This window comes from Dendropsophus ebraccatus, chromosome 2, assembly GCF_027789765.1.
Source record: "Dendropsophus ebraccatus isolate aDenEbr1 chromosome 2, aDenEbr1.pat, whole genome shotgun sequence".
In the NCBI taxonomy this organism is placed as follows: Eukaryota; Metazoa; Chordata; class Amphibia; order Anura; family Hylidae; genus Dendropsophus; species Dendropsophus ebraccatus.
In genome coordinates, this window is record NC_091455.1 from 20,409,058 (window position 1) to 20,434,498 (window position 25,441).

The 25,441-nt window shown below is 43.7% G+C and overlaps 1 protein-coding gene and 1 long non-coding RNA gene across 2 annotated transcripts in view; one reads left to right on the forward strand and one right to left on the reverse strand.

Annotated features, from left to right (window-relative positions):
• Positions 1–2,647: 2,647 nt before the first annotated feature.
• LOC138783021 (uncharacterized) lies at positions 2,648–25,360 on the forward strand. The gene is made up of 3 exons (XR_011361614.1): positions 2,648–2,754; positions 23,582–23,757; positions 25,182–25,360. It is a non-coding gene; the product is annotated as an uncharacterized lncRNA (long non-coding RNA).
• ZHX2 (zinc fingers and homeoboxes 2) overlaps positions 6,550–25,441 on the reverse strand; it is a 39,953-nt gene continuing 21,061 nt past the window's right edge. The window contains exons 2-4 of the mRNA XM_069957140.1: positions 24,368–24,444; positions 13,480–16,017; positions 6,550–7,686 (exon numbers count right to left, since the gene is read on the reverse strand). Of these exons, the coding sequence (XP_069813241.1) occupies positions 13,484–15,841 (2,358 nt within the window). The 5' untranslated portion in view covers positions 15,842–16,017; positions 24,368–24,444 and the 3' untranslated portion in view covers positions 6,550–7,686; positions 13,480–13,483. The remainder of the gene's footprint in view (positions 7,687–13,479; positions 16,018–24,367; positions 24,445–25,441) is intronic.

A 25,441-nucleotide genomic window follows, 5' to 3' on the forward strand; every position in this document is an offset into this window, starting at 1 on the left:
TTTTAGCCTGCAGCCTAGCAGTACGTGAGCAATATTCTAATGCCGGCAGCGCAGTGACGTCATCACACGTCCTGCGCTGGGTGCCTCCTGCAGCCTCTGGGGCCGCAGAAAAGGGTGGGTTCAAGCTAATGGGACAACCTGTCACCCCTGGACGGCCCCCCCGAACCCGCCCTACCCCTGAATATGCCTTCAACCGGAATTGGGCCCCCATACTTACATGAGGCAGCCATATTTCCGCCGCAGGAGTGGGGCCATCGGGGTGGGATAAGTATGGGGGCTGTATCCACGGGTAGGGTGGGTTCGGGGGGGGGGGGGGGGGAGGGCGGAGGATCTACGGGTGACAGGTTCTCTTTAACAACTGTTCTAGGGGCTGGCTACCATATGAGTCTATTGGGGAGGGCTGGCTACTATATAAGAGTCTATTGGGGAGGGCTGGCTATTATATAAGAGACTATGGGGAAGGGCTGGCTACTATATAAGAGACTATGGGGGAGGCCTAGCTACTATATAAGAGACTTTGGGGGAGGGCTGGCTACTATATAAGGCTATGTTCGCACAACGTATTTTTTCGTATTTCTACAGCCGTTGTTGCCGATTGCAACAATGGCCGTAGTTAATACGAGAAAATACGTTGGCCGGGTGTCTATGGGATCCCGGCCGGAGCGTATACACATAGTATACCCTCCGGCCGGGATCTCTAGCGGCACCGCAAACAACTGACATGTCAGTTTTTCTGCGGCCGCTATTCAGTGAATAGCGTCCGTAGAAAACCATGTCAGTGCACACCATGGACCGAGCGGCTGCGGCCGCAAGCTTCATAGTGTGCAGTGGGGAGTTCTGATGAGGGAGCGCATGGATACGCCCGCATCAGAACTCTGCGGGACGAAAGATCATCTGGCTGGAACGGCCGGTCTCTTACGCCATGTGAACATGGGAGGGCTGATTACTATATGAGACTATTGGGGAGGGCTGACTTCTATATAAGAGACTATGGGGGAGGGCTGGCTACTATATGAGACTGTGGGGGAGGGCTAGCTACTATATAAGAGACTATGGGGAGGGCTAATTACTATCTGAGACTATGGGGAGGGCTGGCTACTATATAAGAGACTATGGGGGAGGGCTGGCTACTATATGAGTCTATTGGGGAGGGCTGGCTACTATGTAAGAGACTATGGGGGAGGGCTGGCTACTATACAAAAGACTATAGGGGAGGGCTGATTACTATATAAGACTATTGGGGAGGGCTGGCTACTATATAAGAGACTATGGGGAGGGCTGGCTACTATATGAGACTATTGGGGAGGGCTAACTACTATATAAGAGACTATGGGGAGGGCTGACTACTATATAAGAGACTATGGGGAGGGCTGGCTACTATCTGAGACTATTGGGGAGGGCTGGCTACTATCTGAGACTATTGGGGAGGGCTGGCTAGTATATTACAAAGTTTCTTAAAATCTCCTGTACTATTGATTTCTGGAAAAAAAAAAAGATGTAAACGACAGTGACACTTTAAGGTTTGTGATTCACCTGCAGATTTCATGCATGTAAATCTCCGGGTGAAACCCACAGCATGTGGTCCAAGATTCTCTGTATAAAATTTACTCCAGATGCCAATTTAAAGGTTTTTTTAGGGAGCAGATGGCGACTGAAGCCTTTGTTTCCTGGTGTCCACTTCCTGTGAATCCATGTGCCAGAAGTAAGGGCCCTAATACACCAAACAATTATCGGCCCTAAGCCTTCAGAGACGTGGAGGGGGCCAGCGTATATACCTGCTGTATATGATGTGGTGATATCATGGAGTTATTGCACACCACACCTGCACGTGATGATCAGCTATACGCCCACCTCCTCCATGGCTTGGATGGTTTACATCTGACACGTAAGTTCTCAGGAAGTGGGCACTGAGGAGCATAAGACTTCAGCCATCTTCTGTTCCCCAGAAAATCCCTTTAATTGTGAACTTTATAATATGTCCAATGACTTTTGGTGCGTTTACACAGAGAGATTTATCTGACAGATCTTTGAATCCAAGGCCAGGAACAGACTCTAAACAGGTAACGGGTCATAAAGGAAAGACTGGAATCTCTCCTCTTTTCAAATACATTCCTGTGTAAACGCACCATTAGGCTGTGTTCCCACATTCATCTGAAACACACTGGGGCAGTTGCCCATAGCAACTAATCAGCTTGCTACCTTCAAAAGCATCTTAGAATTAAAATGAGAGCCTGAAATAGTATGGTTGCTAAGGGCAACTGCCTGGCATAGGCCCCAGGCTTCAGGCTGTTGTAAGGCCTCAGAATGATACACATCCATAGACATCTGCACGTCCTCCATCATCTGTTCCTCCTCATAAGGCTCAGGTTACACAAAGACATCTTGTAGCGTTTATGATTGATTTTTAACTATTGAGTGACCGCTTCAGTCCAGAGGAATCCACTAAGATGGATGGAGACCACTGCCGTCATTCAAGGGTTAAAATCATTCAGTAACGCTACGTAAAATCTACGCAGCCCGGCCGAGATATATATCCATTAGGGAACCAAGTCTTTCATATGTCCTCTCTGCCTTCCTCAGAAGCCAGGCAGCACCTGAGTCCGCTCCAGCTGTTGCCTAGCAACAAGGGATGAAAAGAAGTCGGTGACAACATGGGATCCCCTTAAGGGTTGCTCATGCACACAGCGGTACTGGGGCTGCCATAGAGTTTGTCTGTTCTGATCCAACAAAACGGCATCATGTTCATCGTATAATGTATGTACACCCTTGAAGCGTTGTATTGAGCCCTTTTATAGCGCAACCTGTATAGTGACCCAGCAACATTGCAATACACAACCAGCAAATCTGGCCTTTGGATTTCACTTGCTCTAGGGTTATAAAAGCAGAGAACATTACACTTGGAATACGAAAGTTAAATTAAAGGGGTAATCCAGTATTATAAAAAAAATAGCCGCTTTTTTCCATAAACAGCACCACCCGTACTCAGGTTGTGTGTTGTATTACAACTTGGCTCAAAAGAATGGCGCTGCGCCTGTGTCTAATATGATTCTATATCTATTATTTAATAGATTATTATGAGGGCAGCCATCTTGCCTAGGCTATTTTAAGAGCATTTACAGGGATGTCAAACTCTAGCCATCCATCTGTTGCAAAACTACAATTCCCATCATGGCTGGCCTGTCCAGGAATGATGGGAACTGTAGTTGTGCAACAGCTGGATCTCCAGAGTTTGGCACCTGTGATTTAGAGGCATGCTTTACAACCGGATGGGGGAACCCTTCAGCCTTCCAGCTGTTACAAAACTAAAATTCTCATCAATGCCTGAACAGCTTTAGCTTTGCCAGTCCAGGCATGATGGGAATTGTAGTTTTGCAACAGCTGGAGGGCCTGGAGCACGCCCCATGGACCGTAGGCAACAATTGACTAGAACAGTGATTTTCAACCTTTTCTTGAGCCGCGGCACACTTTTTATACTTCACAAATCCCGGGGCACACCACCAACCAAAATGGCGCAAAATGACACTAAAACAGTACATATATACATATATATATATATATATATATATATATATATATAGTTAATAATATAGATTCTAAATGTATTTATACTCAGTGTGAAACCTGGGCCTGTTTTCTTCTCCCCCCTGTGCTTCTCTCCTCCATACTTCTCCCCACTACTTCTCTCCACCATACTTCTCTCCTGTGCTTCTCTCCACCATACTTCTCCCCCCTGCTTCTCTCCTGTGCTTCTCTCCTGTGCTTCTCTCCACCATACTTCTTTCCCCCCTGCTTCTCTCCCCCATCCCCATGTTTCTCACCCCCCCTGCTTCTCTCCCCTGTTTCTCCCCCATCCCCATGTTTCTCTCCCCCATCCCCAGGATTCTCTCCCCGTGTTTCTCCCCCATCCCCATGTTTCTCTCCCCCATCCCCAGGATTCTCTCCCCGTGTTTCTCCCCCATGCTTCTCTCCCCCAACCCCCGGTTTCTCTACCCCATTGTTTTCTCCTGTTTCTCTCCCCCATCCACAGGTTTCTCTCCCCACCTTCCTCCTCACCTCCTCCCACATGGTCGCCGCTGCTCTCCGCCTCACCTACTGGCCGCCTGTAGGGCCTGGACGTGCTCCTCCAATCAGCGGAGACTGGGAGCGTGGTGCGCTGTGGTGGGCCACAGCGCACCACGCTCTCGGTCTCCACTGATTGGATAGGAGGAGCTTGTCCGGGCACTACAGGCAGCCAGTAGGTGAGGCAGACAGCAGCAGCGGGCGATCTGCAGGGGCACCATAGTTTGGGGAACTTTCCCTGCGGCACACCCGACCATGTGTCGCGGCACACTGGTTGAAAATCACTGGACTAGAAGACTAGAGAGGAGCACAACTGGAGCATGCTCGAAACCGATCGATTAACATTTCAACACCGGTGGCTGGAGAAGTTGGATGCAGTCCTAGGGAGTCTGGAAAAACATGGATACAGGCTATGTCCGTGTCCATGTTTTCCAGGACTCCCCAGGGCAGCATCCAAATTTTTCAGCCACCAGTAATCAAATGCTGAATGATTGGGCTCCAGTTACGCTGATCTCTAGACAGGACCTGTTACACCAAACGATTATCGGCTACACTTGGCAGTCTACTACGGCACTTAGAAACATCTTCTTTATAAATATTTTTTTTCTAAGAGACACAAACTGTATTTGGTGTTTTTGGGAAGCTGGAATTATTTTTTTTTTACAAAATACTGCCCATCTTCCATAATGTAGCGTTTTTGCCATCTAGAAAATTTACCCGGCACTGTCCGAGTATAAAGTGTCAGTGTGTTAATTAGATTTATTCTAAGGTGCCCAGGAGGCCAATCTAGGTCTTTGTTGTTTTTTTTTTTTTTTTGTTTAAGGGGAAATCGCCAGTAGCCCTTCATACCTGACAGTTCTGCACTGTTTATATAAATTGTAGCTTGTGCACATTAGAAATAAACTAAAAACTTTAAACATCCTAAATATCTAATAGCCAAACTGAGATGTCATCTGATCAGACTGTATGCAGAGCTTGGTTATATACAACATTGGCAGTGTTTTATACAGAGCCTGGTTGTATGCAACATTGGCAGTGTTATATAAAGAGCCTGGTTATATACAACATTGGCAGTGTTATATAAAGAGCCTCTTTATATACAACATTGGCAGTGTTATACAGAGCCTGGTTATATACAACATTGGCAGTGCTATTGACAGGTGCATAGACAAAGATTTTTACCTGATACAACTCTGGAGCAGCAACATACAATTTTCCAAGCGGAAAACATGCAGAATCTAGATTTATGCGCCACCTGCATTGATTGACCTGTATACCAGTAGTGTATAGTTGGGGGGGGCTGTATACCTGTACTGTATAGTTTTGGAAGTCCTGTGCAGTACATAGTTGGTGCAGGTCCTGTACACCTGTAGTAAATAGTTGGTGAAGGTGCTGTATACCTGAAATGTTTAGTTGGTGGAGGTCTTGTACACCTGTAGTACATAGTTCGGGGGTCCTGTATACCTGTAGTGTATAGTTTGAGGGTCCTGTATACCTTTAGTATATAGGTGGTGGAGGTCCCGTGCACCAGTAGTGTATAGTTTTGGGGTATACCTGTAGTGTCCTGTATACCTGCAGGGTCGTATTTGCCATTAAGCAACCATTGTCTGGTGCCTAGGGCAGCACAGTATGGCGGTATTGGTCAGGTCTGGTATAGCTGTGTTATCCAGTCACAGTATGGCGGTATTGGTCAGGTCTGGTATGGCGGTGTTATTCAAATACAGTATGGCGGTATTGGTCAGGTCTGGTATGGCGGTTTTATCCAGTCACAGTGTGTCGGTATTGGTCAGGTCTCGTATGGCGGTGTTATCCAGTTACAGTATGGCGGTATTGGTCAGGTCTGGTGTTGCGGTGTTAAATGTGACGTCTGGAGCTATTATCTACCAATCTACCTATCCTGATGCTAATTGGTGAGTGAGGATGGGGTGTCCTCAGATTTAGTGCTTAGGGCAGCAGCAGCTGGTAATACTGCCCTGTATACCTGTACTGTATAGTTGGAGTAGGGGGTCCTGTATACATGTACTGTATAGTTGGAGAAGGGGGTCTTACCAGTTATTTCTGTGGATCTGTTGGGAGGCAGCTTCCCTAGCAACCACAGCTCCCTGTGAAAATGAAAGTAGTAATCCTATTGGTTGCTAAGGCTCCCAACTGCCGTTTCTGCAGTTAGGAGCTTTGTGTGCAGTGTGGAGATTTTCCCACTAATTTCTATGGGGCGCTCTTCCCCTTCCCCTCCTGTACATTTGGCAAAGACGGGACCTTCGCTCTAACCTGCCCAGGCACCCAACAGGCCCAGGCTTAAACAGGCCCCATGTATGTGGATGTTCTTTAATAAAATAAAGTTACATTTATTTTTTTTTTCTTCGAAAGTTCCAAGTGTGATAAACCATCAGGTCGGCCTAGATGCTTGACAACTGTAGCAATAAAAGTAAAAAAAAAAAAAAAACAAGTAGCTTTGATTTAAGCAATAAAAATACTTTTATTTATTTTTTTCTATTTTTCTTTTTTTTTTCTAAAAAAAATTTTTTTCTAACAAAAAACCTAGCAAGCACATTTGTGCAGTGCAGTGAAATGAGATTACCTCCATTACCATGACTTCAGAACAACTATTTTTTTCTTTTATCATCATGTACAATAGGAAGAAGAGAGAGAAAAAATAAAAAAAATAAAATAATTCTCCCGCCCCATTCCCCAAAAAAGTGCACTCATTGGGTAGGTTCCACTACACCTAAAAACTGACAAATAGTCTTTAGTTGTGCTCGCGGCTTTCGCAACTTTATACATATATTTAAAAAAAAAATACAAAAACAATTCAGTCTGAATAATTTGAGAAAAAAAATAAACAAAAAACTATTTCTCGCGCACACACACACACATATATATATATATATTTTTTTTTTGTTAGCGATCCTTGCTATGTTGTTCTTTTTCAGTATAGTAAAATACTTGCGTAAACCTAAACACACCAGGAAGCCCTTAAAGTTTAATATCTACGATGATCATGTCCATTTTTTCTTTTTACAAAAATTTAACCCCCTCGAGATGCCAAGAAACCCCCCTTTTTGGCAAGCCAGTCCATTCCGTCACATCTTGTGTTCTCTTACATGCTGAATTTGATCTGGATTTTGTTTCCTTAACCTCATTCTCCGATCCCGTGAAAGCCCCCCCCCCCTTTCCCACTTAAACTCTTGTGAAGACCAGTGGTCCCATAATAAAATGGCTCTACCACTAGAAAGTAACAAATATATAAATTTTTCTATATACACAACAAAAATAGGGAACAAAAATTAGACAACTTAGTGGTTACTAATTCTAAGCAATGCAAAATTTAATAAAAAAAAAAAAAATACGAATTGTATTTTTTTGAGAAAAAAAATTATTGGTAAATCGGTAACCAACATCTCTCAAAAACTGTTCCAGTACTGAAGAAGTAGGCGGGAAATGTACAAAGTCTTTTAGAATTTCGTTCTTTGGCAAGGAAAGAACTGTTTAGTTTCACAATCCGCTGTGAGGCTATGGACATAGTCCTGGCTAAGCAGAAACCGGCGCGATTTAATATCAACAGTAGGAAAATATATCTTTATATTATCTTCAAAGTGAAACGAGTTGGGATATCCAAGGTCTTTACATCTACAAAAGAAAAAAAAAGACAACTGTAAATAATAAACTACTATGCTCAGCACATTAAAATGGCAAACTATACCACTTAAGCTTTGCTGTGTAGAATTGGACAGAGCCTGCAGGGTCATCTCATCATTAGAAGTTGGGCAAGTTAAATCACAGTTCAAATGTACTGCTAGATGCATAGATAATGCAGGATATTAACACTATATATACACACTTTATGCAGCTCCCTTGTTTTTAACTCCTTCTCTGGTGAAAGAAAGTACAACACCCCCTCAAGAAATTACTAAAGGGGATGCAACTGCCCAGTAATATACAGTGCCTCTACAACTTAAGAACAGTACCCCGCACGGTCCTCTGTCCTTATGTGTAGTAGAACACAGCTCCCGTCTAAAGATGGTGTCCTAAAGAGGGATGCCAGAGGAGGCGGCAAGGTGAAGTAGTATAGACACTTGCCTCCACTACAGGATGCCATCTATGGACGGGAGCTTCAAGGTTAGGGGACCAGCGGGCTGGATAATGAAGCATTCCTAAGCTGAACGGCCACCGTATATCAGCAAGTAACTGATGTGTTCTCTAAAAATCAACTAAAAAAAAAAAAAAAAAATCCCTTTAAGAGATTTCTCAAATTTGTTACACCTGCCATAAAGCGCACATACTGTTCCGTCTATCCAGACAATACAGGAAGGAAGTGTGCGCCTCCACTGAGTCTGCTGATTAGAAATCACACTGCATAAATAACAGCTACTAAAAAAAATAAAAAAAAAGGTTTACAATAGAGAGAAGGATGCATTTATAATTAAAAAGTACCTGTCGCGGGAAAAAAAAAAATAAGAAAACAGGAGTTGTGATCACAAGCAGTTTTATGCTATATGCGCAAAATTTTTTTTAAATAAGAGTTTTCTATGTTTAAATCAACTACGGCCAAACTGTAATCCATGCTCCCACTGTGTAATACTTGAATCTTTTCTCCATTCAAAAAAAAAAAAAAAAAGACGAAAGGGCCCTATTCCACCGGACGATTATCGTTCAGATTATCGTTAAATCGTTCGAATCTAAACGATAATCGTTCGGTTGAAATGCAGTTAACGATTAACGACCGAACGAGAAATCGTTGATCGCTTTATAAGACCTGGACCTATTTTTATCGTTGCTCGTTTGCAAATCGTTCGCATTGAATAAGACATCGTTTGGTCGTTCGCAATAGATACGAACGCAATAGCGAGTAAATAGCGAAGGAAAAACGATTGCAATTACGATCATAACTAACTATTATCGTTCCATGGAAATGAGTGAACGTTTTCAGGTCTTTCGCAATAGCGGTCGTTTGAGTTCATTAATCGTTAACAATTATGCAAACGATAATCGTCCGGTGGAATAGGGCCCAAACCCAGGAAGTCCCAGTCCGTTGCACACTCACAGACATGGCTTGGTATTGACTGAAAGCCATTCCAGAGCGCGGACGAAGTGGGACAAGTCTTCACTGCGCATGTCTACAGCGGTTGTGTAGAGACAAAGAGACAAAACACAGGAAGTCCCAGTCCTTTGCAACTCACACAAGTAAAGACACCTGTAGGTTGTATATCAACTGAGGGCAACAGGACACATGTGAAATGACCATACAATGCAAGCATTCCCAGAATTCTCTGCTCCTGTATGTGGACACACAATAGCTGTACACATGTGTAGTGAAGACATGTCCCACTTTGTCTGTGTTCAGGAATGGCTGTCCGTCAATACCAAACCATGTCTGAGTGCGCAACGGACTGGGACTTTCTGGGTCTTTTTTTTTTTTTTTTGAATGGAGAAAAGACCAAATACTGGACAGAGCAAGCATGGACCGCAGTTTGACAGGAAGAGAGACATCTAGTGGCCATATGTATAATGTTGATTTAAAGCGACTCTGTACCCACAATCTGACCCACCCAAACCGCTTGTACCATCAGCTAGCTGCTTTTAATCCAAGCTCTGTCCTGGGGTCCGATCGGCAGGTGATGCAGTTATTGTCCTAAAAACAACTTTTAAACTTTCAGCCCCGTGCCAGCCCCTAACTTTGCACCGTCCCTCCTCCCCACCCTCTTCATCATTAGGAATGCTCCAGGCAGATTGTCTCCTATTCGTCAGCTGTGTGAATACTAAACATGGGCTGGGTCGTTAAGCACCTGTGCAAAGTTCAGCATGGAAAAAATGTTCCAGTGGCATAGCTAATGATGAAGAGGGTGGGGAGGAGGGACGGTGCAAAGTTAGGGCACATATACTCCCGTTTGGCGTGGGCTGCAAGTTTTAAAGTTGTTTTTTAGGACAATAACTGCATTACCTGCCGAACGGACCGCAGGACAGATCTTGGATTAAAAGCAGCTAGCTGACAGTACAAGTGGTTTGGGGGGGGCGGATTGTTGGGGGGTACAGAGTCGCTTTAAACAAAAAAACCTTAGAGTATACTGCAGAACTGCTTACGATCACAGCCCCTGTTGATTTCTTTAAAAAAAAAATTCAGGAAAGTGCCTCTCTTAAAGGGCAAGTGCTGACTACATTATTATAGGGGCAGCCATCTTGCTTGATTAGTTTTTAACAGCATTTGGTAATCTTCTTTACAGCAAGCCCTTTGGATATAAACACTGGTCAGGAGCTATTCCAGTGACATGAATGGGAAACATTACTACGCATACTCTGTGACCTCCTCATTTCACTTAGAGGGAAAGGCTGAGCTATAAGCTTAAAGAAGAAGTCAGGCGAAAAATTTTATTAAAGTGTTGTATTGCCCCCCCCCCCCCCAAAAAAAAAAAAAATCTACACTTATTACAGGAAATGCTTATTTCCTGCACTTACTACTGCATCAAGGCTTCACTTCCTGGATAACATGGTGATGTCACTTCCTGGATAACCTGGTGATGTCACTTCCTGGATAACCTGGTGATGTCACTTCCTGGATAACATGGTGATGTCACTTCCTGGATAACATGGTGATGTCACTTCATGGATAACATGGTGATGTCACTTCATGGATAACATGGTGATGTCACGACCAGACTCCCGAAGCTGTGCAGGCTGTGGCTGATGGAGAGGATGATGGCAGAGGGACACAGGGCACTGGAGGGACACCGAGCATCCCTCTGCCATCATCCTCTCCAGCAGCTACAGCCCGCACACCTTTGGGAGTCGGGACGTGACATCACCATGTTATCCAGGAAGTGACATCACCATGTTATCCCGGAAGTGACATCACCATTTTATCCAGGAAATGAAGCCTTGATGCAGTACTAAGTGCAGGGAAAAAAGCACTTTATAAGCATTTCCCGTAATAAGTCTATATTAGTGATTTGTTTAAATTTTGAGGGGCAATACAATACTTTAATAAAAATTTTCACTGGACTTCTCCTTTAATCTATTGTTTGTTTGTTTTTTTTTAAAGTATGTGTGTCATATTTTACTTTAATTCTGTACAGATCACTTTCCTGCAGCTGCCTCCTTATCATCAGAGACAGAACAGGTGGCCATACATCTTCAAACTTTAGCATAAGAAGAATTATTTAAAAATATAAAACAGAAAATAAATCTCAAAATTAAAAATTAAAAATTTAATTTAACATTTAAACAAATGGGTAATTTCCTGTTGAGACATTACCTTTAAAAGTCAGTAAAATCACATACAGGAGAAAGTCCCTTTAATTGATCTTTAGGACTGGCCAACAGTATATGATTTATAGCGACACAATCCACACCCATCAGCAGAACAAAGAAGTAGTGACGTCAGTCGGAGCACCTCTGCTACTCCCTCACAGCACCCAATACATCCTGCTGTAAAGCTCTGTCAGTGATCTCAGGGGGTCAGACTCCATCTGCCACACACAGACAACCTATACTAACGTCTCAGAAAACCCCATTAGGGTTCAGTTCACATCTGTATTGTGGTTTGAGATCAGAAACCATGCTGCAGTGCTGGAACTTGTACATAGTAAACAGTATTATAGTAGTTATATTCTTGTATATAGGGGCAGTATTATAGTAGTTATATTCTTGTATTTAGGAGCAATATTATAGCAGTTATATTCTTGTATATAGGAGCAGTATTATAGTAGTTATATTCCTGTATATAGGAGCAGTATTATAGTAGTTATGGGGCAGTATATGGGGCAGTATGGCTTGATCAATTCATACACTAAATTCTGATGTGTTTTTTATTTAGCCAAGCGGCACTAGTATCAGCCATAGGTGTGAGGTGCAGCACTCTGTTTCTTCCCTGAACCGCATTTTGTTTCTCTCTTTTCTCCGTGTTTTGCACTCCTCCTGGTGAGACCCACATGACCGCAATTAGCAGGAGACACCTGAGTGCACATGGTTTTAATCCCTCCAGTTTTTTCCCATTCTGTTTGCTGCAGCTATGGTGAGTGTAATTCCTTATCCAGACTTGTGCTGCTTGGGGGCGACCTTCTCCGCCGGCGGTGCTGGCCAGGTTCTGGTGTGGTGTTTTTGGGTCTGGTCCTGTGGCATGGGGGTCGCAGGGCCGTCCCATGGCCCCCGTTCCCTGACTGTGCACGCCTGCGGGGTTGGTGGCCACTGACTGGCACGGTGTGGACTTAGTGTAGGGACCCATGTGTATCAGATACCTGCACGAGGTACATGGGGCAGTATGGCTTGATCAATTCATACACTAAATTCTGATGTGTTTTTTATTTAGCCAAGCGGCACTAGTATCAGCCATAGGTGTGAGGTGCAGCACTCTGTTTCTTCCCTGAACCGCATTATAGTAGTTATATTCTTGTATATAGGAACAGTATTATAGTAGTTATATTCTTGTATATAGGATCAGTATTATAGTAGTTATATTCTTGTATATAGGATCAGTATTATAGTAGTTATATTCTTGTATATAGGCGCAGTATTATAGTAGTTATATTCTTGTATATAGGAAGCAGTATTATAGCAGTTATATTCCTGTATATAGGAGCAGTATTACAGTAGTTATAATCCTGTATATAGGGGGCAGTATTATAGTAGTTATATTCTTGTATATAGAAGCAGTATTATAGTAGTTATACACGACATGGAGAGAGAGGAGCGGCTGTACATCACACCTATGGCTGACACTAATGCTGCTAAGCTTATTTAAAAACCAACGTCAGGATGTTGGCATATCTAGCTGGCACTCTCCTTTTAAGACCCATGTGACCCAAATCGTCAGAATATACCTGTGCTAACATGTCGGTACCTCCATGTTTTTCCCATTCTGTCTGCAGCAGCAGTGGTGAGTGTAATACCATATTCATACTCGTGTTGTTTGGGGGCAGCCTTCCCTGCCGGTGGTGCTGGCTGGGTATTGGTGGGGCGTTTTGGGTTTGTTCCTGTGACATGGGGGTTGCAGGTCCATTCCATGGCCTCCCTTCCCTGCATGTGCACGCTTTGCGGGGTTGGCGGCCACCGACCGACACAGTGTGGAGTTAGCGCAGGGACCCGTGTGAACCAGGAGACCTGCATGTGGTACACGGGGCAGTATGGTTTGATCAAATTATATACCGACATCCTGACATTGGTTCTTAAAATAAGCTTAGCAGCACTAGTATCAGCCATAGGTGTGATGTGCAGCCGCTCCTCTCTCTCCATGTCGTATTATAGTAGTTATATTCCTGTATATAGGAGCAGTATTATAGTAGTTATATTCTTGTATAAAGGAGTATTTTATATATTAGGACACAGCATTATAATAAAAGGTCCAGGTTTGAAACTGCTCCTGTGTACAAGAATATACGGTAACTAACAAGGTATACCGAACAATGTAACTATGAGTGCCACCATTATTACCTAGTTAGACACAGGAGTCATCTTTCGGTGTACTTCCACATTCATAGTCACCCACATCATCTTGGTTGTCCTGTCCAGTCTGACTCCAGCTATCTCCACCATCTGATATAATCTCCTCATCTCCATGTGATTTGGCCTCACTCTCCAAATCAAGTTTATCGTCATCTTGTTCGTTGTTCAGCTGATCTAACACCACTTGTTCCTGCATTTCTGAAAAACAGGCTCTCAGTTCGTCAACGTCTACTTTAGCCTTGTTCATCAGAAGATCGACGTCCTCCTCGTGTAACTGTCCATACTCCTGAAAATACCTGGAGAGAATGTCTTTGCCCGTAGTAGTGGCCGACGTCATCTTGATGAACTTTTTCCGCTCTTCCAGAGAGAGCTCATAGATCTTTCGGTATTGCTCCATCCATTTTAGACTCCCATTCCGGAGGACACATCGGTTATCCTTAAACCATTTTACAATTTCTGTCCTGACCAGTCCGGTTTGTGCCGCTAGCTGATCATACTCGCGCGGAGTCGGCCATTGAGTTCTCGCAAAGGTACTTTTTAACAAATGGAGTTGCTCCTGTTTAGATTTGTACAGTGCTGACGAAACCGACCAAGAGTTGGATAGGTTACTAGACTGGGTAGATGTCCCGTTAACAAGTCCATCATTGCTGTCAGATCCCATAGAGTCCAAAACTGCTTGTTCCATGGAATCTCTAACTTTCCTCCTGTCCATAAACCAGTAATGTATCTGCCTCCTTGACAGTTTTGTCTCAGCCCGTAGATAGTCCAATTCAGCTTGTGCTGGAAAGGAGTTTTTCTGAAAGCTGTTTTCAAGACATTGGAGTTGCTCGTCCGTGATCTCGGCGAGCTTTGTGGGCGTTATGTTTCTGTAATGATAGGGCCGTCGACTCTTGTTTGACATGCGATCCCTCAAGAGAGTTTCACTGGTGATGTTACAAATCCCTCTCTGGCTACGATACCGATAATCACTAAACCACTTTTTTATTTCGCTTCTAGAAAGACCAGTGATCTCTATCAACCTGTAAACCTCAGCATCGTCTGGAAATTGGCTATTTACAAAACTAGACTTCAAGATGGCAATCTGCTGGTTGGTCTTTTTACGTTCGTGTCTAGAGGAGGACACCATACTTGGAGATGGAGATGAAGCTTTTACAGTCATCTGACGTTTTGGCTCGGGAGCTTCTTGTGGACTTTGTATGGAACGCTTCTGGCTCGGACTTGGTGTTCCAGAGGAGTATGAAGACACGGTCACAGTAGGGGTGTTTGTCACTTGCGTTAAGACTAGACCAGTTTGCCCAAGAAATTGACAAGGCACTGCTGTCTGGATAATTGGTTGGCCAACCTTAGCCGTAGTTGTTAATGGAGCTGGCACTACGGTGAAGGACTGTGGAACAGACTGGATAGTCCCATTGAACATTTTCTTTCTTGCCTCCTCCACCTCCTCCGGAGACCAGCTTATGCCATGCTTCAACCTCTGGGTAGCAAACCAAATTCTTATGTGCTCCTCTGGATGTTTGGAGGCTGCAGTAAGCCAAGATAATTCTGCCTGGGTAGGGTAAGGAAATTTATTAAAAGAAGTTATTAAGGTTACGTTAGTGTCAAGAGCAGAATTGTACTTGTTGCTATTTAGAGGTACAGGGACTTTTGGAAGTAGGTTAATGTTTGGTGGGAGTTGGACTGATGGCATCACATGAGTTAAACCATCTCCCGAAATTCCATTGGCTTCCGAAAGGCCGAAATGGCCATCATACATCGCCTCTTCGGCTTTTCGTAATTTTCTCAATTCGGCACGGCTTTTTCCAAGCATACTGATGGGCTTCTTATTTATGGATACGCCATTCAGACTGTCATCGGTTTCCATGTTTTCTTGAGTGCTGGAAACATCGGCACCACCTTCAATGGACTGTTCTAGAATGGTCTGGTTATTGCGTTTCATCAACTTTAACTTGAAGTTGCTTTCTCCCGGGTGATGTTTGGAATTGTGGTCAGATAAAGAGTCATATTTTTTGGTGGTGAAGTTACATTCGGCACAGACGTAAAGGGGGTTAAGGATGACGTTGGGGTGTTGCATGTCCACATGCTCTGTAAACTCATTGAGATTCTGTGTTACATAGGGACAGTATTTGCACTCATAGCCACCTTGCAACTTTTTGGATTGGGTCTCAGCAGGTGGCTTCTCCTCCACCTTGACAGGGTCTTCAGCTTCTTTCTCCTTCTCAGGCAGCCAGTCATTTTTAGTCTCTAAAGCTGGTGCAGGGGCGTTATTCAATACATCGTCTTGGTCTTCCTGGTCTACGAGCTCAGTTGCCCGTACCATGCATGGTGTTGTGGACTTTCTTTTACTGGCCATTTTGATGGTGGGTTATATTTATAGTATTCTAATCAGTTCTGGTGGATGAAACCAAAAATGGTGGGATATAGGCGTGGTTTCGTTCAAGCAGTGGAGTGTTACACTCCACACACCATCCAGGGTAAACTTTGGTGGTTCCCTTGAATCTGCATAGGGCGAGGATTTGTCTGACACACCTGAAAAACAAAATTTTAGATTAGTGAAATATATTAGATTTTAAAAAATTTCCCTTATTCTACAGGTGTTCAAATCCCGATTGATCAGTATAAGGAGCGGGGAGACGACCATGCTGCTGCGCGCTCAATGTCCGAGACTTAGACCCTATAGACTAACGCTGGAAGTCCGTCTAGGTCACATGACACAGTTGAGAGTGAAAGAGCTTTGCGCAGACTTCTCACGATCCGTTTTCCTGATTGGTCACTGTCTGAAGACTCAGACTCCAACTGCTCAAAAGTTTCTTTTTTTATGACAGTGCCCATTTTATGGACCAAATGTAGTCTCATAGTGATTATAATCTGTCTATGAGCAAAAACTCTTTTTGCAGGACTCAAAAGCAGAGTAAAGTATGCTTAGAGCCCCACAAAGAGAGACATATCGGGGAATCTAGTAGTCACTAGTAGACTACAATGGGTCTATTAAAGTCAATGGGCCAGCTGCGGTATACAAACACAGGATGAAATCAAAATGGGAATTGGGCCTAAGCCTTCAGCTTCCACCACTAGCCTTGTGTTCCATCTAAACCTAAGCATTCAGTTTCCACCACTAGCCTTGTGTTCCATCTAAACCTAAGCATTCAGTTTCCACCACTAGCCTTGTGTTCCATCTAAACCTAAGCATTCAGTTTCCACCACTAGCCTTGTGTTCTATTTCAGCCTAAGCATTCAGCTTCCACCACTAGTCTTGTGTTCTATTTCAGCCTAAGTATTCAGCTTCCACCACTAGCCTTGTGTTCTATTTGGGCCTAAGCGTTCAGCTTCCACCACTAGCCTGGTGTTCTATATGTCTACAGCAGGGATGGGAAACCTTCGGCCCTGCAGCAGTTGCAAAACTACAACTCCAGTCATGATGGGAATTGACGTTTTGCAACAGCTGGAGGGCCGAAAATTCCCCATCCTTGGTCTACAGCTTCTATTGACCTGAATAGGAGTCCTATACCTGTGTATACAGATTAGACCTCCCCCTAGTGGTGACAAGAGGCTGCTGAGATTTGGCAACCATATGAATCCTGCATCCTTCCTCATATGTCTAACATAACTGGACATACACTGTTAATGCACTACAGTTATCGGATTATTTTCTCCATAAATAAATCTTCCGGAAAGCAGAACGCAGCAGGTACGCAGCCCAGAATTTGGCATGCTACCCCCTGGAATACTGCAGGTAACCATGTGTGAGTCACTGGGAACGGCAGACTGAAAAAAAAAGAAAAAGAAAAAAAAAAAAAAATCAATGAAACCACAAGGCTTTAATATAGATCAGGATTCAGAGGAGCCGGTGGCGTCCTGCCGCAGAGCTACCAGACGTCTTCAGCTGCTGCTCAACAGACTGTGATGGCGAATTACAGCTGTAAATCCTTAAAGGAGCTCTAAACCTAAAAAAAGACGGGAGCCGAGGATATAACTCACTCCGATGGGTGTAAGCGTGTCCAGAGGTGCTGGAGGGATGGAAGTCACATTATCATCGATCGTGTGGGACCCCGCTGAAGGACGCTACAACCCCCTACCCACAGGATGCAAAAGACTCATATATATTAGGGTCTTGATAACAATAGGTTGACAACAATCACATAGGGCTGTGACAACCATATGAGCTACAACATAGGGGTTGTCACCCACCCAGCACAGGAGGATTATGCTTTTATAAGTGCCGCATGATCTCATTTTCTGGATTACCAGATGGCGGTGTAAAAGAATTTTACTAAATACACTGCACAACCTCCCCATCCCCTCCAGCACAGTTCAACAGCGCTGACCCCTGGCAGTTCTCCTATTTCACACGGTGATATCATCCTCTTCTTGTTCCCACAACCCCCACGCGCCGCCCTCCCCCACCCAGTCTTATTCCCTTCCTGTCCACTATTATCTTTCTACCAGAAATGGCGCCACTCTTATATTCAGTTTGTGCATGGTACTGCAGCTCAGGTATGTTAAAGTGAATAGAGCAGAGTTGTAATAACACATACAACCTGAGGACAGATGTGGCACAGTCTCTTCTAATACTAGATACACATATGTCTATTAGTTAAACATGGCTGCTATTGCAATATGCAAAAACTAGATGTCACCCAGCTTTCCCAAAACCCAGAATATATAACTAGCTAAGCTGCCAATAAGACATCATGGCTGAGCTGGGCGGCTGTATTGGTGATCACTCAGCTTTCCCAGATCCCTAAAGGTAACTTTGCTTTGTTATGCAGAGATACTTGACTATAAGTAGATACAGTGGTGTTGGGGAAATCCAGGGGGCGGATGGCTATTTTGGGTGTCACCCGGCTTATCCAAATACAGATTCGGACATGAAATGACCAATTTGCTTCACATGAACTCTGTGGCTCGGCTGCAGCAAGAATAGAGGATAACAAAGAAGCTGCAGCGATAGTAACTGCAGCGCTGTCATCCGGGCGGAATCTGTGATCACCATGGAGGGGGGGGGGGGTGCAATGATGGCGGCTGATGAGGTGATCTGTGGAGGGAATGCTAATCAGTCACTGCGGCTAATGAACTTTCCTCGGCGCACACGGCTGCACATTCCGGTAACAGGTCAGCAATTTTCACAGACACCCGGCCCCAGCAGTCATTTCCAGAGGACAAAACCTGCACAGCCAGGTAGACGGGGAGAGACGACTGCGCCAACTAAAATAACTAAATCTGATAGCAGCTAAATTGGTCAGAGCGTAAGTAGTAACCGTGTAATATAAACCTCGTGTCTATTGTTTAGTGTATACAGCGGAGGCGTTACTGGATCACATACAGGAATACTAATTCCGTATTATACTCCAGAGCTGCACTCACAATTCTGCTGGTGGGGTCTTTGTGTACATACATTACATTACTGATCCTGAGTTACATCCTGTATTATACTCCAGAGCTGCACTCACTATTCTGCTGGTGGGGTCACTATGTACATACATTACTTATCCTGTAAGAAGGCTAACCTTATCCTGTATTCATCCAGAGTTAAATCCTGCATTATACTCCAGAGCTGCACTCACTATTCTGCTGGTGGGGTCACTGTGTATATATAATGTTCTCCATTGAAATCTATGGGAGTTGCAGGAAGATCATGGCCATTCTGTATTGTGCACAGTGATAGATGACCGCCATACCAACCAAGTGCCGGTATTTCCAAGATGATGACACACCCCGCTGCTTTCACTGGCAGGTGCGGAATTTCACTGGCAAGTCCGAATTGTTACCTTGCGCAAAACTGCAAAAACCTCGCCACTACATCAGCACCAGAACTCAAGCTCTCCGATTATATATTAGTTATACAGTACAGGAGGTTGACAAAATCTTATAGGTTATTTGGTGATAAAATACAGTCACATACTGTTATAGTCAGGGTACAATTTAAAGTAAGGAGAACTCTGGACAAATTTAAAAATCCCAGGCGGGCAAGGGGAACATATAGAAGTCATACTTACCCATCCCCAGTGACCGCTCACAGTCCACCGCCGGCCTCTTGCAGCTCCCGGTCATGTTACATCCCGTCTAGAAGACGGGAGAAACTAAAAGCAGTCAGATGGCTGGTGATGCGGCGCTGCGGGGTACGGGGACATGTAAGTATAGCTTCTTTATTAGGTTACCCCTACCCTCTGCCCACCTGGGATTTTTATATTTGGCCAGAGTACTCCTTTAACACTTTAACCACACTTTAAGGGTTCAGCCCACTGGGAGACTCTATATAGCATTATGCTGGTCTCCTGACCATATATCCAGAACTAGCAGAACTCACTTAATTTTCATAGATCTAGAATCCCGGCAGCTCCAGAACAGTGGAGGCCATATTATTATTATTATTCGCTCTGCTGGATCTATTATAGCTATAGCAAACAATTATAACGCGTCCTCACCTCCGCCTATAATAGTATAATGTAACCTCATCATTTACCTCAGAGAAGATGAATATCATATATACCGTTAATACTGAAGGTGGTCCCTATGGATTACTCTTCATAATGCATCTGTTTAGGCATTACTAATCTCCCCCGCCTTAACAACAACTACCTTCCTATCACCCCTTGCAGTCGGCAGATACTTAACCCTTTATGTGCTTGTTATTCCTGCACTGGTTTTGTTGCTCATGTTTGTTACTTCCATCTTTTTCTTTCTTTTTTTTTTTTCTTTTTTTTTATTAACGCTGCGTTATCAACTTTATCAGCGTTCTCTTATGTTATAAAACCAATAAAAATTTGAATGTAAAAAGCTCAGGGGAAACGCCCATTATACCAATCACTAAAGATGAGGAGGGCAAGAGGAATCTGTGAAGTGTGTGTGTGTGTGTGTGTGTGTGTGTGTATATATTATATATATATATATATATATATATATATATATATATATATATATATATATATATATATATATATATATATACATACATACACACACACACACACACACACACACACACACTTCATAGATTCCTCTTGCCCTCCTCATCTTTAGTGATTGGTATAATGGGCGTTTCCCCTGTGTGTATATATATTATATAATTTTTTTCTATTTATTTATTATATCCCCCCTCCAATGAGGTCCATGTCTCACTTGTTCCCCAGTCATCCCTCTCCATTTATAATAGAGCACGTCACTACATTGTTTCACCTTGTGGAGATCACCAGCTGGCATAGGAATCAGTCAACGAACAAGAAAACTCATTAGTCGGCTGGTCGCATCTTTTAGTCATCGCTAGTCAGCCGCACATTTTCCCGTTTAAATTCATTGGCTGTACGAACAATCCAGTGATCGCACTGATCAGTGCTCGCTCTCTGCGGCCTGTTGGATCATGTAAAAAGGCCTTAAATAGGTCGGGTAATGTTCCCTGGAAATACAGGTATGCAAATTAGGCTGGGCTCACACTGCGTTTTTGCAATCCGTTTTGCAAAAAAAAAAAAAACAGCTGAAAAAAAACTGATGCATTTGTGTGCATCCGTTTTGATCCGTTTTTCCATTGACTTCCATTGTAAAAAAAAAAAAAAAAAAAAACACGGATCAAAACGGATCCGTTTTTTTTTTTTTTTTACGGACACAAAAACGTAGCTGACACTACTTTTGTGTCCGTTAAAAAAAATGATCCTTTTTTTTTTTTTACAATGGAAGTCAATGGAAAAACGGATCAAAACGGATGCATCAGTTTTTTAAAAAAACAGATGGAAAAAAAGGATTGCAATAACGCAGTGTGAAAACAGCCTTAGCTCTCATCCCTAAGGAAGAAAGCTATGTCCTTAGCGCCATCTACAGGAGGTAACTTCCCTATAAATCAGGGGTGTTGCAATAAATCAGGGAGTTCTTCCAATGTGGACCCCGGACGCGTGTGTCGCACAGCGCCCTTCGGGGTCCAGTGGGCCCAGAGTGCTGCTAACCCCTGCTATGCCACAGTATCACATTGAGTGCAGCGCCCGTGTAGTGTATAGCCCTCGAAGCTAAAACTTTGGCTGTCCAGGCCTGATAGGAATTATAGTTTTGGTTCCCAGTCTCTGTCTTAAAGGGAATGTGTCACCTAAATTTTCATTTACTGATTACAGTCCGATACTAAAACATTTTTTTTTAATTCTAATCTGTTTCTATAATTTGACTTTCATTTTTTTTTTTTTTTTTGTACATTGTTATGGGAGCTGCCATCAACAGCGTTTAGTAACATGCTTTACAGCAAGACTCATGGACATAGACTACGGTAGACAGACTCTGTCCCCTTGAGATGAATGTGAAACATTACTGAGAGCACTCTATGACCTTTAAAGAGGTCATTCCACAGGGAGCTGCTATTGTCTCCTCTATCTACTGGTGTCACATGACGCTGCAATGCTGTACAGATCACTTTACAGCTGCCTCCTTTTATCACCACAGACACAACAGGAAGTTTCAGGAATAGGAAATTGCAAGATATCAAGATTATTTTATAAAGATAGATAGAACAATGGAAAATTAGAAAAAAGGTCACCAAAAATTCCTAAAAAAAAAACTATGTTAAACATAAAGGAGGAGGATTTATCAAACTGGTGAAGTAGAATTGTCTTAGTTGGGGCAACTAGGGGCTAGCAACCAATCAGATTCCACCTTTCATTTTTCAAAGAATCTGTGAGGAACAAAAAGTTGAATCTGATTGGTTGCTAGGGGCAACTAAGACAATTCTACTTTACACCAGTTTGATAAATCTCCCCAAAAGGGTTAGCCATCTGAAAACCCATCGCCGTTTCCGGCTCTTTTGCCGTGTGTGAACACTGTTTTACAAAGAAAACAATCTCTGTAGTCACAGGGAACTTCCTAACTTTTTATCACTGGGAATTTCCAACTTATACTAGAAATCAGGGCCAGGTTATCGCACGCTGCGAAGAATCGGACCCCAGCGTACAGAGCAAAGGATAATTTAAGACAGAAAGAAAAAGGTGATGAAACGCCAATATATATTTGCAGAAACCACAAGAGCTCTGTCACTATCTGTGGAAAACAGCGGTGAACGTCCTGCAGATGTACAGTCAGAGTGCGAGCTGTGGTCTGGTCACAAGCGTATGGCCATGACAGGGCGAGAACCGATAGTAACAGCTCCACCGGCCTTCTGAGGCGCTACAGGAAACCACAGCTATACCTTCAATGTGTTTGCTGAAGGTACCAACCAAAAGTGGTGGAACAGTAAGAAAAAAACTAAAATAACCCAGCAGCACCACACGGCTAACAAGGTCCCTCCGGATATTTCTGTATACCAGGGCGGGGAGCGGAGAGCTGCTATTATAGGACAGGCGCCCCGGTCCTCCGCAGCAACGGCAGCAGCAATACTTAATGAGGCAGAATTAAGCCGAGAAAGTAGGCCACGGCCTAAGCGAGTGACTTGAGGAGCATTTTATCGGTCCTGACAGGTCCAGAGAACAGTGACTGCTATAATCTGCCTCCAGTCCAGTCTGGAGGATGTTTCCATCCAGTCCTGTCAGATGTGCACAGCAGTGATCTGACCGTACTGGTGTAAGGAGAGCGCTCGCAGTGCCGCCGCCATCACACCCAGTGGGCAAGGAAGACCCCCCCAGTGCCGGAACACCAGCAGAACGACCATCGTGGGCCCCTGCTATACCATATGGAAGTGAGCAACATAAAAATAAAAGATCCCACATACACAGTAAAATCAATCTGGTATGAAGGGGACCTGAAAGGCGTCAGATTGATGGATACTCTGGAATCTATTTTAGGGCTGATCCTTGCAGATTCTTCATAATCCAGAGTCTGGATTATGAAGAATCTGCAAGGATCAGCCCTAAAATAGTATAAAAGCAGTAGTACAAAGCCGGTGCCAGACGACTGGACAGTGTGAATTAAAGGGGTTAATGAGGATTAGAAAAAAATGGCTGCTTACGGTCAAAATGAGCACCACCCCTGTCAACAGGTGGCATGTGGTATTGCAGTTCCAACTCTATTGCAGTGAATAGTTATGAGCGGCACTACCAAAGATATCCTGAGGACAGGGGTGGCGCTATTTTTGTAAGAAAGAAACATAACTTTTTTTTTTCTTTCTAAAATACTCATCGATCTACAGGTTGTGTGTCTGACATCAAAGCTCAGCCCCAGTCACTTCAGTAAAGCCACGCTGCAATACCAGATACTACCCAGGGGTGCCGTGTCTGGTGGAAGCCGGCCATGCTTATCTAATCCTGGAAGTCCCTTTGAGGTGGATGGAATGATGATTTTTATAGCAGTCACCTTATTATGCAGGTCAGTGTGGCTGCGGCGATATGGCATTTATATCGCTTTGTACGTGTACACTGCCATTTTAACCAAAAACACACAGCCTGCAGCAGAGGACGCCACGGGTTCTATAACATATCACTGACCTAACACCGAATAACCTAAAAAATAAAACCCAAAATAGATCTCAGTTTACCAAGACGTGAGGTCATCGGGGGCAGGGATGACAAATGCCCCCCCCCCCCCTGTTGCATCCTGCTGGCTTATGAGTCACACTGTCTGGAAATTTCCATGACATCATCAAGGTCAGCTCAGATGACATCACACCGGTGTAATGTACTCTCACAGGCAGCAGTGACCTGCAGGTCAGTCTTTCTAGAAGACACTATGTGGTTGTAAGACTCTAAAAGTTTCCCAGTATCCCAAACTTTAAGGCAGGGGAATGGGGAAACTTCATCCCTCCAGTTAAAGCTTAGGCTCTCCAGGCATGATGGGAATTGTAGTTTATGCAACAGCTGGAGGGCCGAAGTCTCCCCCCACCCCCCTTAAAGGTTTCCTTAAGGGATTGTATATTGATTTATATGCATGATGGGAATTGTAGTTTTACAAGGTTCCCCTTGCTTTAAGACATACTTACCATGGAAAGGACACCTTGGTTAGGAGGGGCGTCTCTTCTCACACATGTCCCGCCACATTCTACAACCCGATCATGACCTGGAAATGAAAAATGAAAAAAAGGTTTAAAAAAACATTCCACCCTCCATGGTAACCCCTAGGGGTGTCAACACATTGAAAGTTTTTGTGGATCTACTAGATCAATGTTATACAGCAAAATCTCCATTATACCACCCATAGGAATCTAGATAATTGGGGGAACATTCAATTTTTTTTTCCCTATTAAAAAGGGGTTCTTAATCTTTTTCTTTCAAATGAACTGGTGTCAGAAAGTTATATAGTTTTGTAATTGACTTCTATTTAAAAATCTCAGCTCTGCCAGTACGTACCAGCTGCTGTATGTCCTGCAGGAAGTGGTGTATTCTTCCCAGTCTAACACAGTGTTCTCTGCTGCTACCTCCATGTCATGTCAGGAACTGTCTAGAGCAGCAGCAAATCCCCATAGAAAACATCTCCTGCTCTGGACAGTTCCTGACATGGACAGAGGTGGCAGCAGGGAGAACTGTGTCAGACTGGAAAGGATACACCTGCAGGACATACAGCAGCTTATAAGTACTGGATTTTTAAATAGAAAATAAATTACAAATCTATATAACTTTCTGAAACCAGTTGATTTGAAAGAAAAAGGAGAACCCCTTTAACAAACCCAAATATTTTCAATGTATGTATTTATTTATTTTAGGGGGGGGGGGTCACTAACATGCCCCGGTCTATGCCCCGCGCTGTGTATGAAGTTGACGCCAAGTATCTGCTTAATAAGAACTTTTTTTTTCCAGGAATATGGGTGGAGATCCTGGGCGGAGGAGCCAACACCTGACAGACGGGGCTTACACCAGGCACAATGCGAGGTGTTTTGGCTGGCAGGTGTTCTCGGGATCCCAAGTGAACGCGACACTGACGCCTATCTGTAGCCACAAAGCTATAAACACGTTTCCGTATGAAGGAGATATAAAAAATTAGAAACCACCACGTGTGCGTATGTGTGTGTGTGTGTATACTGTATATCTACCTATATAGCTCTATATTCTTACACACG